Source organism: Myxocyprinus asiaticus, chromosome 20, assembly GCF_019703515.2.
Source record: "Myxocyprinus asiaticus isolate MX2 ecotype Aquarium Trade chromosome 20, UBuf_Myxa_2, whole genome shotgun sequence".
NCBI classification, from domain to species: Eukaryota; Metazoa; Chordata; class Actinopteri; order Cypriniformes; family Catostomidae; genus Myxocyprinus; species Myxocyprinus asiaticus.
Genome location: NC_059363.1, coordinates 4,273,462 through 4,291,440, shown reverse-complemented (window position 1 = coordinate 4,291,440; position 17,979 = coordinate 4,273,462). Strand labels below are relative to the sequence as shown.

General features: G+C 37.5%; 1 protein-coding gene across 9 annotated transcripts in view; it reads left to right on the top strand.

Annotated features, from left to right (window-relative positions):
• syne1b (spectrin repeat containing, nuclear envelope 1b) overlaps positions 1 to 17,979 on the top strand; it is a 178,025-nt gene that overhangs the window by 143,242 nt on the left and 16,804 nt on the right. For 6 of the 9 annotated variants that reach the window (XM_051647295.1, XM_051647294.1, XM_051647293.1 and 3 more), the window contains 12 exons: positions 453 to 578; positions 4,526 to 4,681; positions 5,491 to 5,649; positions 7,384 to 7,550; positions 7,628 to 7,790; positions 7,892 to 8,079; positions 8,460 to 8,610; positions 9,513 to 9,695; positions 11,022 to 11,159; positions 11,245 to 11,436; positions 14,061 to 14,394; positions 14,627 to 14,695. In XM_051647295.1, coding sequence (XP_051503255.1) covers positions 453 to 578; positions 4,526 to 4,681; positions 5,491 to 5,649; positions 7,384 to 7,550; positions 7,628 to 7,790; positions 7,892 to 8,079; positions 8,460 to 8,610; positions 9,513 to 9,695; positions 11,022 to 11,159; positions 11,245 to 11,436; positions 14,061 to 14,394; positions 14,627 to 14,695 — 2,026 coding nt within the window. The remainder of the gene's footprint in view (positions 1 to 452; positions 579 to 4,525; positions 4,682 to 5,490; positions 5,650 to 7,383; positions 7,551 to 7,627; positions 7,791 to 7,891; positions 8,080 to 8,459; positions 8,611 to 9,512; positions 9,696 to 11,021; positions 11,160 to 11,244; positions 11,437 to 14,060; positions 14,395 to 14,626; positions 14,696 to 17,979) is intronic. The other 3 variants (XM_051647299.1, XM_051647292.1, XM_051647297.1) reach the window with 1 other exon arrangement.

The window sequence follows — 17,979 nt, the reverse complement described above, 5'->3', positions numbered from 1 at the left end:
CAGTTTGATCAGTCGAGTCTGTTCAGAATCTGAAACAGTTCAGTTTTAAATTTAGCACTGTAATACTTCAGCTCAGTTCATCACTATTATACGGTAGATTCATTTATATCAATTGGGGTGTTTTTAGCTGTAGTATGTGTATTTGTAGTAAGTTTAAAATTTTAAGTGTTCTAGTTTGATACTGTAACCCTTATTATGATCCAAAAAATACTGTTTTTAAAGGCCTGTTTGAAGTAAATATTCTGTAAAATATTACATGGCATATGGTTCCAACATATCACTCAATTTATAGATTTACTGCCATGTAAATCACTCTCTTACAGTCCAGATTTACAAGCGCTTTACAGATCAACTAAATAATTAAAGGAATTTGCATGAAATTGTAATAGTTCAGTGTCAGAATGGTGTTTGTAAACAGAGTGCGCTCTAATGGATTCCAACTCTGTGTTCAGGATTGGGAGAGATGTGAGAAAGGCATTGGAGGATCTCTGGAGAAACTGAGAGCGTTTAAACGACAACTCTCCCAGTCGCTGCCAGATCGCCACGAGGACCTGCAGTCTGAACAAATGCGTTGCAAGGTACTTGTGTTTATCAGTAGAGGCATCATCATCATTATCACGTACTGTATGTTTTACTGAACATTTCAGTTTACGTTCTAAATTCAAATGTGCCCTTTTTCATTTTTGTTGAACAACAATGAAAAATGGAATACAATAATTTTGATTTGTATAGCACTTCTCACAACACACATCATTTCAAAGCAGGCTTACAGGAAATCATGCTTTAACAAAAAATGAAACTGTAATATCTATAACGTCTTACAGTGACCATTGTATAGTTTGATTAAATATGATTGTAAATTGTGTATAGAAATTAAATAATTAAATAATAATTGTATTTAGAACCTCTGTGAGCAAGCTGAAGATGACTGTGGCAAGGAACACAAAACTCCATAAGATGTTGGTCAATGGAGATAAATAACCTTGGGAGAAACCAGACTCACTGTGGGGGCCAGTTCCCCTCTGGCTAACATCATGAATATAATGGCAATATTAGTTATTTATCTGCAGTGCAAGTCATGGTTTTAAATTTGTAAATTATGTAAGCGTAAAGGTACATTGTTTTAAAAAAAAAAAAATAAATAAATAAAATAAAGATTTTTTTAACTTTAAGATTAATGACTAATGTCTTTGAAGTCCATCCTGGATTAACTGCAGAAGTTCACATAGATGTATTGTCCTTTGTTAGTTGGCTGATGAAGGCTTTTGTTGGCAGTTAAATGATAGTCTATGTATTACATTTCAAGAGTGTAGTCCATCAATAGACAAAGGTGATGCAGGCAGAGATTAATGAGGTGCATCGCAGTTCAACCTGCAGGTCCATCCTAAGTGCAAGGTTTAGGCAGTGGCATATGAAGTATCCCATGTCTTACAGTTGGAGTTGGCATCAGTTCATCCTCTGAAGTCAAAAGTCTGAAGTGATGTCTGGCTAGCACCGGCTGTAGTTTGTCGTCATCTTTCAGCGACACGTAGCAGTGGAGTCCGACACCAAGCAGGAACGGAGCTGGATCTGGCTGGCTCTGGTAACCTCGGGATATGAACATTGGCGTAGATGCCATTCAATTTTATGCAGAGTTATAGATCATGATGGATGTTTCTGGTTCTGGCAGACCTAACTAAAGCAGCCTAATTGTGAGTTGAAGGATAAATTAGGCTAAATGTATGCCTGGCTAAATAGATGAGTCTTTAGTCTAGCCTTAAACTGAGTGAGTGTGTCTGCATCCCGAACACTGTTAGGGAGGCCATTCCATAGCTTAGGAGCCAAGTATGAAAAGGATCTACCTCCTTTTGTGGATTTTTATGTTCTAGGAACTATTAACAAGCCAGAATTTTGCAATCGTAATGAATGTGATGGAATATAGCATGGTAGAAGGTCATTTAAGTGCTGCGGCGCTAGACCATTCAAAGCTTTGTATGTAGTTAACAGAATTTTTAAATTAATACGAAATTTAACAGGTAGCCAATGTAACGATGATAAAATTGGACTAATATGTTCATATTTCTTGGTTCTAGTCAGCACTCTGGCTGCTGCATTTTGAACCAATTGAAGTTTATTTATTGAACTTGCTGGACATCCTCCCAGTAATGCATTACAATAATCTAATCTTGAGGTCACAAACACATGAATTCGTTTTTTGGCATCAGCAACAAAGAGTGTGTCGTAATTTAGCAATATTTCTGAGGTGGAAGAATGCTGTTCTACAAACATTGGAAATGTTATTTTCAAAGGACAGATTGGTATCAAATATAACACCTAAATTCTTTGCTGTAGAAGACGACATAACCGTAAACTCTCCATCAAGAGTCAAATTATATTTTAGCTGCTTATTTGTAGAGGTTTTTGGTCCAATCATTTGTACCTCTGTTTTGTCGGTACTGAGTAGAAGGAAATTTCTGGCCATCCAGTCTTTGATTTCATTGATACACTCTGCTAATTTGGAGAATTGTGAATTTTCGTTGGGTTTAGAAGAAATCTAAAGTTGGGTATCGTCGGCATAACAGTGAAAACTTATTCCTGATAACATCTCTGAGGGGAAGCATGTAAGTAGAAAAGCAGAGGCCCTAAAACTGACCCCTGTGGCACTCCATTCTTAACTTTTGTTTGACTTGACGATTCCTCGTTTACATATACAAAGTGAAAGTGGTCTGATAAATAGGACCTAAACCATGCTAATGCAAGTCCACTAATGGCAACATAATTCTCCAGCCTGTTCAAGAGAATGTCGAAATCTGTCGTGTCGAAGGCAGCACTAAGATCTAAAAGCACTAGAAGAGAAATGCAGCCGTGATCAGATGATAAGAGCAAGTCATTTGTAACTCTAAGTGCAGTCTCTGTATTGTGATGGGGCCTAAATCCTGACTGAAATTCTTCATATATTCTATTTCTCTGTAGAAATTAACATAGTTGGGAGGACACTACATTTTCTAGTATTTTCAACATAAATTGTAGATTTGAAATTAGTCGATAATTAGCCAATTCTCTAGGATCAAACAATTCTTAATAAGTGGTTTGATAACTGCCATTTTAAAGTTTCTTGGGACATGTCCTAAGGATAGTGAGGAGTTAATAATATTAAGAAGAGGTTCTGAGATTACAGGGAATACCTCTTTTAAGAGCTTAGTTGGTATTGGATCTAACATACATGTTGTGGCTTTTGATTTTTTGATAAGTTTTGTTAGCTCTTCATGACCTATGACAGTGAAGGATTGAAGTTGCTCGTGAGCAAAATTATGAGAGACTGTTTTTGAGGTGCTGTGACAGTTGATTGTATAGTTCCAATTTTATTTCTGATTATTTCAATTTTATCAGTAAAGAAATTCATGAAGTCATTACTTTTGTGCTGCGATGGAATATCTGGTTCAGTCGATGCTTTATTCCTATCCAATTTAGCCACAGTTCTGAATAAACACCTAGGATTGTTGTGGTTATTTTCTATGAGTTAGCTAAAATATGCTGACCTGGCAGCATTTAGTTGTGTGGCTACATCTGTGGCTACAGACACTATCCTTCCATTCACCATGTCATGTATTTCTGAGTGTAGCTGAATACTTGTCATATGGGACTTAATTTGATCTATCTGGATTTAATTTGTGTTGGTTAAAGGGATAGATCACCCAAAAATTAGAATTCTCTCATCATTTACTCGCCTCCATGCCATCCCGGATGTTTATGACTTTCTTTCATCTGCAGAACACAAACAAAGATTTCTAGAAGAATATCTCAGCTCTGTAGGTCCATACAATGCAAGTGAATGGTGACCAGAACTCAGAAGGTCCAAACAACACCTAAAAGCAGCAGAAAAGTGATCCATATGACACCAGTGGTTAAATCCATGTCTTCAGAAGTGATATGATAGGTGTGGGTGAGATCAATATTTACCTCCTTTTTTACTGGAAATCTACACTTTCACATCAGCCACCTACTGGATGGTGTTGGTCAAAGGTGGAGATTTATGGTAAAAAAGGACTTAAATATTGATCTGTTTCTCTCACACACCTCATCATATTACTTCTGAATATATGGATTAAACCACTGGAGTCATATGGATTACTTTTATGCTGCTTTTATGTGTTGTTTGGACCTTCTCAGTTCTGGTCACCATTGACTTGCATTGTATGTACCTAAAGAGCGGAGGTATTCTTCTAAAAATCTTAGTTTGTGTTCTGCTGAAGAAAGAAAGTCATACACATCTGGGATGGCATTAGGGTGAGTACATGAGCGCATTTTAATTTTTGTGTGAACTATCCCTTTAATATAATTTTGCCCACCCACACAGCTGTAGATACAATAACATGAGTTTACTTATTAATCTAATCATGCACAATCACATTAATCGTACACAACAACAAAAAATGTATAAACAGTGTCTTTAAAAGAAAATAAATAAATAAATGCATTGCTAAGCATTTTATTGTTTAAGGAAAAAACAAAAACTTTCAAATGTGTGTTCCTCTGTTCCCTGCAGGATCTGGAGAGTATGTTTGATGGCTGGAAGGAGGATCTGACTCACCTGACGTTGTTGAGAGAATCTCTGTCCAGCTACATCAGTTCTGAAGACCTGTGTGTGTTACAGGAGCGCATTGAACTTCTACACCGCCAATGGGAGGAGATCTGTCACCAGGTACAGAGGAAAAACACCTGTCAGATATAGGACACAATAACTGAAATATAACCTGGAGAGTTCTAGAATGTCCACCATAAGTTCCAAATGACTTTCCCAAATGAAAATGTCCTTATTGGGTGACGTCTACTGAGTTTGTGCTACCAAAAGGTGATGCTGTTTTACCATATAATCCTGGATGTTTGGTGCAGGCATTGCTGCCTACCTAGACAGCATTTCCTGAGCATCATACGTGTATTCAAACATTCAAGAAATGGCCAAAAAAGTGGTCTAGGTAGCTCACTGGGTTTTGAAGAACAGCTATAGATTTATTGTGATTAAATGTAGGGAAAATAGTGTAAATTTAATACAGCTGGTAAGCTTTGATTAAATTGCTGCTTTGAAACATTAATGCATCAGTTGTTTGCTGAATGTATTGCTTTAGGATGATTTGAAGTATTTAGCTAAAACTGAAACTTGAATGCAAAGCAAGAAAAGGGGTTCTTTGTGTCATCAAGTGTGTGAGCTGAGACGCCACAAGATGTGAGCATACATTTGCAGTAGACAAATTTAACAGCAGCTACAGTCTATCAGAAAACTCCTCACTCAGAACATGTGAAATGATAGTACCGTAAGTATGACGAACTCTACGGTCTGCTTTTGTCTTTCCTTAAATTAGCAGTAAATACATTTAGTGGAAAATGTATTTGCAGCTATTTTCACTCTATATACTGTTGTTTAGAAATTCTGTATTTAGAAATTTAATTCAGATATAGTTTAAATGCTTATTTTTATGCAAAATAACACTAAATGCCTGTGTCTTTGTGCAGTTGTGTCTGCGCAGGCAGCAGGTGAGTGAGAAGCTGAATGAATGGGCGATCTTCAATGACAAATATAAGGAGCTCTGTGAATGGTTGACTCATATGGAAAGCAAAGTATCTCAGAATGGAGACATCAGTATTGAAGAGATGATTGAGAAACTACGAAAGGTAACAAATCAGATCTTTTCCACTGCTGCAAACTACATTTACTGTAGGTTTTTAACATTTTATAGATTTTAGCACTGCAAAATGCCTCTGCTGATAACGAATTTATATGGTTTTGTTTGTCTCTTACAAAAAATTACCATGGTAATAATAGTTTTTGACAAAATGCTACACTACTGTTCTAACTGTAAAATCATAACAAATTAACCTCAGATCTTTAGAATTTCTGAATCTTATTTTCACAATCCTATTTTTATTTTTTATTTATTTATTTATTTTTTGACAGTGGTAGCTAATAACCATAGTTCAGTTATGACAACTGAACGCTAAAGTGGGTATGACATATTGATAGGAGATTGGTCTTGGCAGACTAGATCTGCTACGTTGCTGCTGCTGCAGTGCAAGTACAGACACTTCCTACTGTTAGAACTTACACAGACATGCTGTGTTAAGCATGTGTACATGCTTCTGATGCTGCTGCACAACTAGAAAAACACTAGACATGCTGCATCAAGCATGTGTGAAATACTGCTGCACAATTAGACATAAATACAACCCCCCCTGTAGATCTAGACCAGTGGAGCTGGGAAGGAGGAGGGTTTCAGAGAAAACTGGCACAAGAGTGCTTACAAACTGAGCTAATTTAAAGGGATAGTTCACCCAAAAAATGAAAATTCTCTCATCATCAATCAATATAATAGGTATGGGTGAGAAACAGAACAATATTTAAGTCCTTTTTTTTACCCTAAATCTCCACTTTAACTTTCAATTTCAGATGTGAAAGTGAAACTAAACAGATACCACATGTGACTTTCAGATATAAAAGTGAAAGTTAAAGTGGAGATTTAAAGTAAAAAAAAAAAAAAAAGACTTAAATATTGTTCTGTTTCTCACCCACACTTATTATATTGCTTCTAAAGATATGGATTTAACGACTGGAGTCATATGGATTACTTTTATGTTTCCTTTATGTGATTTTTGGAGCTATAGGTTCTGATCACCATTCACTTGCATTGTATGGACCTACAGAGCTGAGAAATTCTTCTAAAAATCTTTGTGTTCTGCTTAAGAAATTAAATCATACACATCTGGGATGGCATGAGGGTGAGAAAATAATGGGAGAATTTTCAATTTTGGGTGAACTATCCCTTTAAATATTAGGCAAAGAGAGAGTATGCAAGCTGATTGGCTACAACATCAATTGACCTGCAGTATCCACTCACACCATGTGACCTGACTGGCTTGACATATCACATGTGAGCAAGCTGATTGGCTAACAGATAACAAGTTCAAAGAATCAGCTTGCGCCATTCAGAGTTTCATGCCTGAACATTTTTATTGTAATAACCTGGAAAAAAAAAAACACCTGTAAAACTGTGGTAGTTTGGTATAAACTATAATTACCATGGTAATTTCTGTAAGGCATGTTTCTAACAGGGTTCGCACAGTCGTGGAAAACTGGGAAGCTGTGTTTATCATGAAAAAAATTCTAGTTATGCTCAGCTCTAAAATATTTAATTGGCTAGAAATTGCTTGCAAATGAACAGAGAAGTCAAGGAAATTCATTGGTCGAAAGATATGGGAACACTGTTGCAACGTCATTCCAGTAGAAATTCTTTATATTCAGGATTTAGCTTAATCTGGCTCATGGTTAATAACTATGAGAATGTTTGTCATGGTCCTTGTTTCACCACAGACCTGTCTCTCTCTTTCTCTGTCTGACTGTCTGTCTCTCAGGACTATCAGGAGGAGGTGGCGATGGCTCAGAAGAATAAACATGAGCTTCAGGAGTTGGGGGAGCGTTTAGCCCAGGCCAGTCTTGAGAGCAAAGCTTCTGACATAGAACAAAAACTCAGCAAGCTCAATGAACGCTGGCAGCACCTGCTTGACCTCATAGGAGCCAGGTAACACACACTGTAGCTGCTGGGCTCAGTTAAGAACTGCTCATGACTAATCACTATTTACTTATTATTGAAATCAGGGTGAAGAAGCTTCGGGAGACACTGGTGGCCGTACAGCAGCTGGATAATAACATGAGCAGTCTGCGCTCCTGGCTCGCACACATTGAGACCGAACTGTCTAGCCCCATCATCTACGGCACCTGCGACTTCCAAGAGATCCAGAGAAAACTGGACCTGCAACAGGTACACAATACACACACTAACATGTGTACACAAGGTGCATATAGAAATTAATATCAAGTCTGTTTAGTTCAGATCAGTTATGAGTTTTGCTTTGTGTTCAGGAGCTGCAGAGAGACATGGAGAAGCACAGCACAGACGTGGCGTCCGTGCTGAATCTGTGTGAAGTTCTCCTGCATGACTGCGATGCCTGCGCTACAGACGCTGAGTGTGACTCCATCCAGCAGGCCACACGAAATCTGGACCGCCGCTGGAGGTCCATCTGTGCCATGTCCATGGAGAGGAGACTCAAGTATGCCACTCATACAGATCCTTTGGCTTTGTGCACACTTCAAAAAGTAAAATGAGTAGTATGGTAGAATGCCATTGTGAACATACCCTTATTCACTATTCATTTAGCTCTAAATGGGGTTGGTGGTGTAATGGTTAACAGTCTGAGCTGATAACCCCTAAAGGGGCAATTTATGAGCTAGCATCATACTGATCTTGAGCAAGACACATAACCGCAGGTATTGCATTTCATGGGGGCTGATCTGTAATTAGACGATTTGGAGGAAAGCTCTTGTTAAATTGCAGTCTAGTTTCTTTTAAATGTTTCAATTCTACTTGTATATAAAATGGCTTCAGGGAATATTAAAAAGAGTTTTCATTTTTATTTTGCTAACATAACAGAATTGAGGAGACGTGGCGGCTTTGGCAGACGTTTCTCGATGATTTCTCGCGCTTTGAGGAGTGGCTAACTGTGTCGGAGAAGACCGCCGCTCTGCCAAACTCCTCTGGTGTCCTTTATACTGTCGCCAAAGAGGAACTGAAGAAGTTTGAGGTGATATGTGATATGTATTGGATTTTGGTAACACTTTACAGTAAGGTTTCATTCATTACCAACAGTTAATGTAATGAACTAGACTAAGTAAAAATGAACAATGCTTTCACAGCATTTATTGATCTTGGTAAATATTCATTTTTACATATACTGTACTAATAACACTTATGAAAAATTAAAAGTAGTATATGTTAACATAATGCCTTATGAACTAACATGAACGAACAATGAGCATTAACCAAGATTTATGTTGTAAAAAATTATTGTTCATCATTAGTTAATGATACATAATGCATTATGCGTCACGTCTACTACGCATCGGGATACTGATCACCCTTTCGGGGAATATTTTGCTATATCAACAAGTTGACTGTACATTATCCCACCTGTTGCATGGCTACTAACCAAATGAATAAATAAATGGACATAAAATGTTTGATTTGCTTTGAAATTATGTAATTATGTGAGAATAAATAAATCACTGAACAGCTGAAATCCTCCTCCGGTTTGCATTGGTGTTCTGTTAGGGTTTATTTTGTAACTAATGACCATCTGACTGCTCGTTATCCATCTTATTGCAAGACAACTTGGGATATGAAACATTGATTTGGGGTGAAATTAATTGATTAGCTTAATTGTATAGATCACACAGTGATCCGAGAAGTAGGAATGATGACTCACGATACCTGAATAATCAGTCTGATACGTCTTAATCCCTGGATATGCGGTTGTTACTCAGAAATATCAGACCACTAGATAGCACCATTGACCAATCAGAATCGAGTATTCCAGAGACCTGTGTAATAATGTTAACAAATAGAACCTTATTGTAAAATGTCACGGATTTCTTTTAGAGAATGTTTCTATTTATGTTATTAATACAGTATACTGTGCATTTATAGACTTTCCAGCTTCAGATGCATGAAAGTTTGACTCAGCTGGAGTTGATCAATAAACAGTATCAGCGGTTGGCACGTGAGAATCGCACTGATGCGGCCTGTTGTCTGCGGGAGATGGCACACAATGCCAACCAGCGCTGGGATAATCTACAGAGACGAGTGGCATCAGTTCTTCGCAGACTCAAGGTACAGAGCACTTATCTGTGTAAAGAATAATACAACAAGAAGTTTACTTTCATGTATGTACTGTACAACTAAAAATTCCATCCTTGACTGTTATCTTTGCATATCAAAATAAGATCAAATCAAAAGTTATCAAATGCACATCAGTACAGCATCCAACGCTAATTCCTAGAAACAACATTTTATTTCTTGGAGCTCAAAATATAGAAATCACCAAATTAAGTTAATTTTAAACAGAACAGTGAAAAAGAGATAAATTTAAAGAGAAATGCATAAATATGTATAGTAAATGTGTGTATGTTATATATATATATATATATAGACACACACCGATCAGCCACAGCATTAAAACCACCTGCCTAATATTGTGTAGGTCCCCCTCGTGCCGCCAAAACAGCGCCAACCCGCATCTCAGAATAGCATTCAGAGATTATATTCTTCTCACCACAATTGTACAGAGTGGTTATCTGAGTTACCGTAGACTTTGGCAGTTCAAAACAGTCTGGCCATTCTCTGCTGACCTCTCTCAACAACAAGGCGTTTCCATCCACAGAACTGCTGCTCACTGGATGTGTTTTTTTTTTTGGCACCATTCTGAGTAAATTCTAGAGACTGTTGTGTGTGAAAATCCCAGGAGATCAGCAGTTACAGAAATACTCAAACCAGCCCATCTGGCACCAACAACCATCCATGCGATGATCTAATCAGCCAATCGTGTGACAGCAGTGCAGTGCATAAAATCATGCAGATACGGGTCAGGAGCTTCAGTTAATGTTCACATCAACCATCAGAATGGGGAAAAAATGTGATTTCAGTGATTTGGACCGTGGCATGATTGTTGGTGCCAGATGGGCTGGTGTGAGTATTTCTGTAACTGCTGATCTCCTGGGATTTTCATGCATTTTCATGATTTTCTCTAGAACAGTCTCTAGAATTTACTCTGAATGGTGCCAAAAACAAAAAACATCCAGTGAGCGGCAGTTCTGTGGTTGGAAACGTCTCGTTGATGAGAGAGGTCAGCAGAGAAAATATTATTTATATGATTATATTGTTAGTTAAATTATTATTTAACATTTCAATCTGAATATAAATGAAAATTATTTTTATTATTATAATAATTTATACAATATAATATTTGATTGTTTTGTTAAAATATACATTTTATATAATAATGGTACATTGTTTTGTCAATATTTGTATAATGAATAAATATAATAAATATTAGCTGTATTAAAATGTTTAAATCAGGCAAATTAACCCTTCAGTTCCAGCTTTTACTTGGAATCATTTATTAGATATTGTAAAGTTTTTTTTGTTTTTCCTCTGCAGCACTTTATAAGTCAGCGTGAGGAGTTTGAGACAGCGCGGGACTGTATTCTGGTGTGGTTGACAGATATGGACCTGCAATTAACAAATATCGAGCATTTCTCAGAATGTGACGTTCAAGCCAAGATCAAACAGCTGAGGGTGCATCTCTGATACTTCACTGAACTGAATGTGCTCTCCGTGTCTCATTTGTCATTCTCTAATGGCATTGTTTATCTTTGTGCAGGTGTTTCAGCAGGAAATCTCTCTGAACACAGCAAAGATTGACCACATATTCCAGCAGGGTAAAGCTCTGCTAGTGAAGAGTGAGCCGATAGATGCAGCTGTGATTGAGGAAATGCTGGAAGAACTACAGCGGTACTGCCAGGAAGTGTTTGGACGGGTTGAACGATACTACAAGAAGCTGATACGATTACCGGTATGATTAAAGACATCACATGCCTTCTCTACTTTAAATAGGTTTAATTTCATAAACCTCTAGGGATGAATTAGGATGGTTAGTCGGGGTGTAATGGTTCACTCATCTCACGATTCGGTCCAGTTCACAATACTGAGCTCACAGTTCGTTTCAGTTTACGATTCTTCAAACTAAGTCTAAATCAAGAAAAGATTGAAAGTATATATTATTATTGTTACTTTAAAGACCAATGAAAAACATTTAAAATGTATTTATTTATTATCCATCAGAGATGCACTGGGATTAAAAATCAGCCTAATGGAAATATTAGCTAATAATTAGCTTTGCAGAAAATATAGAATAATGTTAGACTGTCTCTGTCGTTCTTACACACTGTCACTGATTACATAACATTTCAAATATTTTAAATGAAAGCTGTATTTTTAAAAAAAAATATTGCCTCTGATTACATCTAAAGATTATTTTAAAAATGCTGTACGTATTTCATGGAAGTGCATGCTTATCCAGTTAAATAATGTTCCTGCTTAAAACCCTACTGAAATGTACTGGTGAAATAAAATCAGACAAATGACATGATTTCACAACCTTTGACATTGCATTATAATACATATTCAGCAATATGGCACTATCATTAAACCTCTGAAAACTCTGTCTCGCACTTCAGACGGATATCAGGGGGCGTATTACATAAAGATCCCAACTTTAGAATCTTATCTGTATGGCTCGCTATTTCGAATCCCAGGGCGTGCTGAGTAACTCCAGCCAGGTCTCCTAAGCAACCAAATTGGCCCGGTTGCTAGGGAGGGTAGAGTCACATGGGGTAAACTCCTCGTGGTCTCTGTAATGTGGTTCATTCTCGGTGGGGTGCGTGGTGAGTTGAGCGTGGTTGCCGCGGTGGAGGGTGTGAAGCCTCCACACGCGCTATGTCTCCGTGGCAACGCGCTCAACAAGCCACGTGATAAGATGCGTGGGTTGACGGTCTCAGACGTGGAGGCAACTGGGATTCGTCCTCCACCACCCGGATTGAGGCGAATCACTACACGACCACGAGGACTTAAAAGCACACTGGGAATTGGGCATTCCAAATTGGGAGAAAAAGGGGGAAAATCAAAAATAAATAAATAAATAAATAAATAATACAGTTTCCTAAATGCATTATCCTGTCTTAACTACAGTTAGGATTGGCTTCTGTAATATGAATTTGTGAAAAATCCTAACTTAACTGATCTGGGCCTCATTTCCCAAAAGCATCGTAAGCCTAAGTAGATCGTAGAATCCATCTTATGATTCATCTTAGTTTTGCGGCCCATTTCCCAAAAGCATCGTAACTTAAGTAGTACTTGAAAATGCTTGTAGATTAATGAGTGCTCTGGAGTAATCGTACAGCGCTAAGAGCATCGTAAGGACACAGACTTATGCAGACACCTGCAGGACAAACGCAAAATTACACCTGATACAATTTAAACACCTATAGCTACACTTTATGCTCATTTAATATCAGTATATATACGTTTTATTTTATTTATTTTTAACCAAAAAGGCTAATAATAATAATAATAATAATAACAATGAATGCATAAAATGGTTAGTCAGTATTGGACAGATAAATTAATAAGTAAAAAAAGTAAAAGTTATTTGTGGACTAGTTGGTAACAACAAAGTGGTGGCATGATTGTTACAGAGAACTGTAAAAATTACAATCAGAGAGAGAAGGAAAAAGCCAATAACTTGCTGCCATGCATGAATATCATCCATACAGTATATTGTCTCCTCATCCTCATCTCCTCTTCCTCTCTGACACCTAAGGGCGCTCTCGCCCGCATCACGTGTTGTGTAGTACCACACATGTTGTGCAGCATTGCTGAAACCATTATCACTTTTGAGAGTAAAGAGCAGTCCTCCCTTTGATTGGTGAATGTCCGTAAAGTGCAGCGTCTACGCATCTCCTTATTTTGTGCTCCGCAATAACACGGTGAACCTCGTTATATTCATTTAATGCTTGTTGTCATTAGCAGGACCATACACAGGGTGTCCGCTGTCTTCACTGATCCTGGAAGCTTTAATCTCGACCCACAGAGCAATATTTAAAATGAAATATTAAAATGCACATCTTTTTCTTAGTTTTTATTGCTTTACTAAAAAACATCAATACAAATAATAAACTAGTTTATCTAGATTTTTCTCTTTTTGTAACTTTATTATTTTCAGGAGTAGTTTTTAGCAAACTAATTTATCTAGGTTTTTTTCATCGTTTTTATAGCTTTATTATTTTTTGTGACCGTTCGTAGCAAACTAGTTAATCTAGATTTATTTCTTACTTTTTATATCTTTATTATTTTTTGTGACTTTTTATAAACTAGTTTTTCTAGATGATTTTTCTTAGTTTTTATCATGTGTAGTGACAGTGCTTTAAAGGTAATCAATTCAGAGACCCAGGATTTTGCATGCCAACAGACCACTAAAAATATTAGTTAGAAAACTAAAAATCTACAGTAGATAAAAAAGACCTCACAACCTCGACCTAAACAAATCGATGCCACTAACAAATTGGCAGCACATTAAAACCTTCCCTGAGAAGCATGTCTTTACGTATTAACTAGAATTCAGAATACTCTCTTTCCCAGCTCACAGATGATGAACATGACGTTTCGTACTTGGACCGTGAGCTTGATCTGGACGAGACTGCTGACGTGTCCAGTTTTCCGTGGAGTGAACATCTGGCTGACGGTCTGCTGTCCCCTCTGCCCTCCTCCAGTCAGTCTGCATCACTCGCCGCTCCTGTACGGACCGAGTGCTCGGGCCGAGACACTCCGGCCAGCGTGGACTCCATCCCTCTGGAGTGGGACCATGACTACGACCTAAGCCGTGGTCTGGAGACTGCCACCAGAGCCCTGTCATCTGAACCAGGAGATCAAGGAGAAAATGGATACCTGCAAGGATCTGCATCAGCTCTCTCAGGTTAGTCTACACTCTTGAGTAACATGGAATGATATAATTGACTAAAATAACAGCTAAGAAAGAATCGGTGTAAGCCAAACTAACAAATGGTACTTATACATCACTAGGAGGTTAAACCTGAAGACATCATGCTAGAAAAAAATGTTTGACCATTAAGCCATAGCCAGCAACATTATTATAGCTTTACAGCTGAATGTATGTGGATATACAGTATGTATATGTGTCTTTGCAGATGTAGTGATTCCAGAGAGTCCTGAAGCGTATCTAAAACTTACAGTGCAAACGCTGAAGTCCAGCACTGGTAGGCAACAGCAGAATCCGCAGAAATCTCAGACTCACTCTGAAGTTTTGATCTTTAGTTTCTCCTTACAAACCGACTCAGAGCACAGCGCGACCATCAGCTGTTTTTTCTAACCTTTCTCTTTTGATTTGTGTTGCTTCACACAGTTTAATCACTTTAACAGTCACATGTCTCGTGTTTGCATGTAGTGTCACAGGTTGTTGCCTTCTGAGTTTACTCTGGAGTATGTCTTTGCTTTCTAAAGTTTTTGTATTTCAAAATCAAGGGCATTGCTCACAGTATTTTACAATCAGTGCACAGTTAATTTGGAATAATACAAATGCAATGGAGTTACATTTAAATGTTCTCTCCATTTAAATTAAGTTTGTCATCAAACAAATGTTAGTGGTTGACCGATATGTTTTTCTAAATGGCCAATGCCGATATACACTATATGGCCAAAAGCTTGTGGACACCATATGTGCTTGATGAACATTTGATTTCAAAACCTTAGGCATCAATTTCCCCCTTTGCTGTAATAACAGCTTCCACTCTTTTGGGAAGGCTTTCCACTATACTGTATGTAGTAACATGGCTGCAGGGATTTGCTCTCATTCAGACACAAGGCTATCAGTGAGGTCAGGAACTGATGTTGGTCGATGGGGCCTGACTTACAGTTGCTGTTCCAGTTCACCCCAAAAGTGGTCAGTGGGGTTCAGGTCTGGGCTTTGTGCAGGCCAGTCAATTTATTCCACGCCAGACACAGTAAACCATTTCTTTATGGACCTCACTTTGTTCACAGGGGCATTGTCATGCTGGAACAGAAAAGGGCTATCCCCAACAAGCCATTACATAAAGAAACATTAAGATTTTTCTTTACTGGATTTAATGGCGTAACCAAATTCGTTAATTAGAAGGGGGTGTCCACAAACTTTTGGCCATATACAGTGGTGTGAAAAAGTGTTTGCCCCCTTCCTGATTTCTTATTTTTTTGCATGTTTGTCACACTTAAATGTTTCAGATCATCAAACAAGTTTAAATATTAGTCAAAGAAAACACAAGTAAACACAAAATGCAGTTTTAAAATGAAGGTTGTTATTATTAAGGGAAAACAAAATCCAAACCTACATGGCCCTGTGTGAAAAAGTGTTTACCCCACCTGTTAAAACATAACTTAACTGTGGTTTATCACACCTGAGTTCAATTTCTCTAGCCACACCCAGGCCTGATTACTGCCACACCTGTTCTCAATCAAGAAATCACTTAAATAGGACCTGCCTGACAAAGTGAAGTAGACCAAAAGATCTTCAAAAGCTAGACATCATGCCGAGATCCAAAGAAATTCAGGAACAAATGAGAAAGAAAGTAATTGAGATCTATCAGTCTGGAAAAGGTTATAAAGCCATTTCTAAAGCTTTGGGACTCCAGAGAACCACAGTGAGAGCCATTATCCACAAATGGCGAAAACATGGAACAGTGGTGAACCTTCCCAGGAGTGGCAGGCCGACCAAAATTACCCCAAGAGCGCAGCGACGACTCATCCAAGAGGTCACAAAAGACCCCACAACAACATCCAAAGAACTGCAGGCCTCACTTGCCTCAGTTAAGGTCAGTGTTCATGACTCCACCATAAGAAAGAGACTGGGCAAAAATGGCCTGCATGGCAGAGTTCCAAGACGAAAACCACTGCTGAGCAAAAAGAACATTAAGGCTCGTCTCATTTTTGCCAGAAAACATCTTGATGATCCCCAAGACTTTTGGGAAAATACTCTGTGGACTGACGAGACAAAAGTTGAACTTTTTGGAAGGTGTGTGTCCCATTACATCTGGCGTAAAAGTAACACCGCATTTCAGAAAAAGAACATCATACCAATAGTAAAATATGGTGGTGGTAGTGTGATGGTCTGGGGCTGTCTTGCTGCTTCAGGACCTGGAAGACTTGCTGTGGTAAATGGAACCATGAATTCTGCTGTCTACCAAAAAATCCTGAAGGAGAACGTCCGGCCATCTGTTCGTGACCTCAAGCTGAAGCGAACTTGGGTTCTGCAGCAGGACAATGATCCAAAACACACCAGCAAGTCCACCTCTGAATGGCTGAAGAAAAACAAAATGAAGACTTTGGAGTGGCCTAGTCAAAGTCCTGACCTGAATCCTATTGAGATGCTGTGGCATGACCTTAAAAAGGCAGTTCATGCTCGAAAACCCTCCAATGTGGCTGAATTACAACAATTCTGCAAAGATGAGTGGGCCAAAATTCCTCCACAGCGCTGTAAAAGACTCATTGCAAGTTATCGCAAACACTTGATTGCAGTTGTTGCTGCTAAGGGTGGCCCAACCAGTTATTAGGTTTAGGGGGCAATCGCTTTTTCACACAGGGCCATGTAGGTTTGGATTTTGTTTTCCCTTAATAATAACAACCTTCATTTAAAAACTGCATTTTGTGTTTACTTGTGTTATCTTTGACTAATATTTAAACTTGTTTGATGATCTGAAACATTTAAGTGTGACAAACATGCAAAAAAATAAGAAATCAGGAAGGGGGCAAACACTTTTTCACACCACTGTAGTGTATAAAAAAAATTCGGTAACACTTTACAATAAGGTTTTATTTGTTAACATAAGTTAACTACATTAGTTAACATGAACTAACAATGAATAATACTCTAACTGCATTTATTAATCATAGTCAATGTTACTTTCAACATATACATTGTAAAAATCAAAAGTTGTACTTATTTACAGTAGTTAATGCACTATGAAATACACAAACTAACAATAAACAATTGTATTTTTATTAACTAACTTTAACAAAGATTTATAAATGCTGTAAAAAAAAATATAATGTTCATTGTTAGTTCATGATACCTAATGCATTTAATAATGTTAACGAATGGAACGTTATTGTAAAGAGTTAACAAAAATACAGAATTTAGTTTTTTGTTAATTCCATTATTCTTAATAATCATTCTCTTTAGATTCTTATTATTGTAATATTTTTTATTTTTTTATTTTTTTAAATCAGTATAAAATAATCACAGGACAGTAAATACTACCTTGACGTATAAACACTTTAAAATTTAAATAATATATATATTTTTGCATTGCAATTTGTTGGGAGGTATGCGCTTAATTGTCATGAAAATATTCTCATGAAATAATGCAAAAATTCATACTGGTCTTAAAAGGCTTCATTTTGATTATATAGTTTTTATTTATTTATATATTTGTCTCGAAATGGCTAATTATTTAGCCTGGCTAATAAACGTACATCGGTCTACACTATTAAATATCCATAATATTGATTT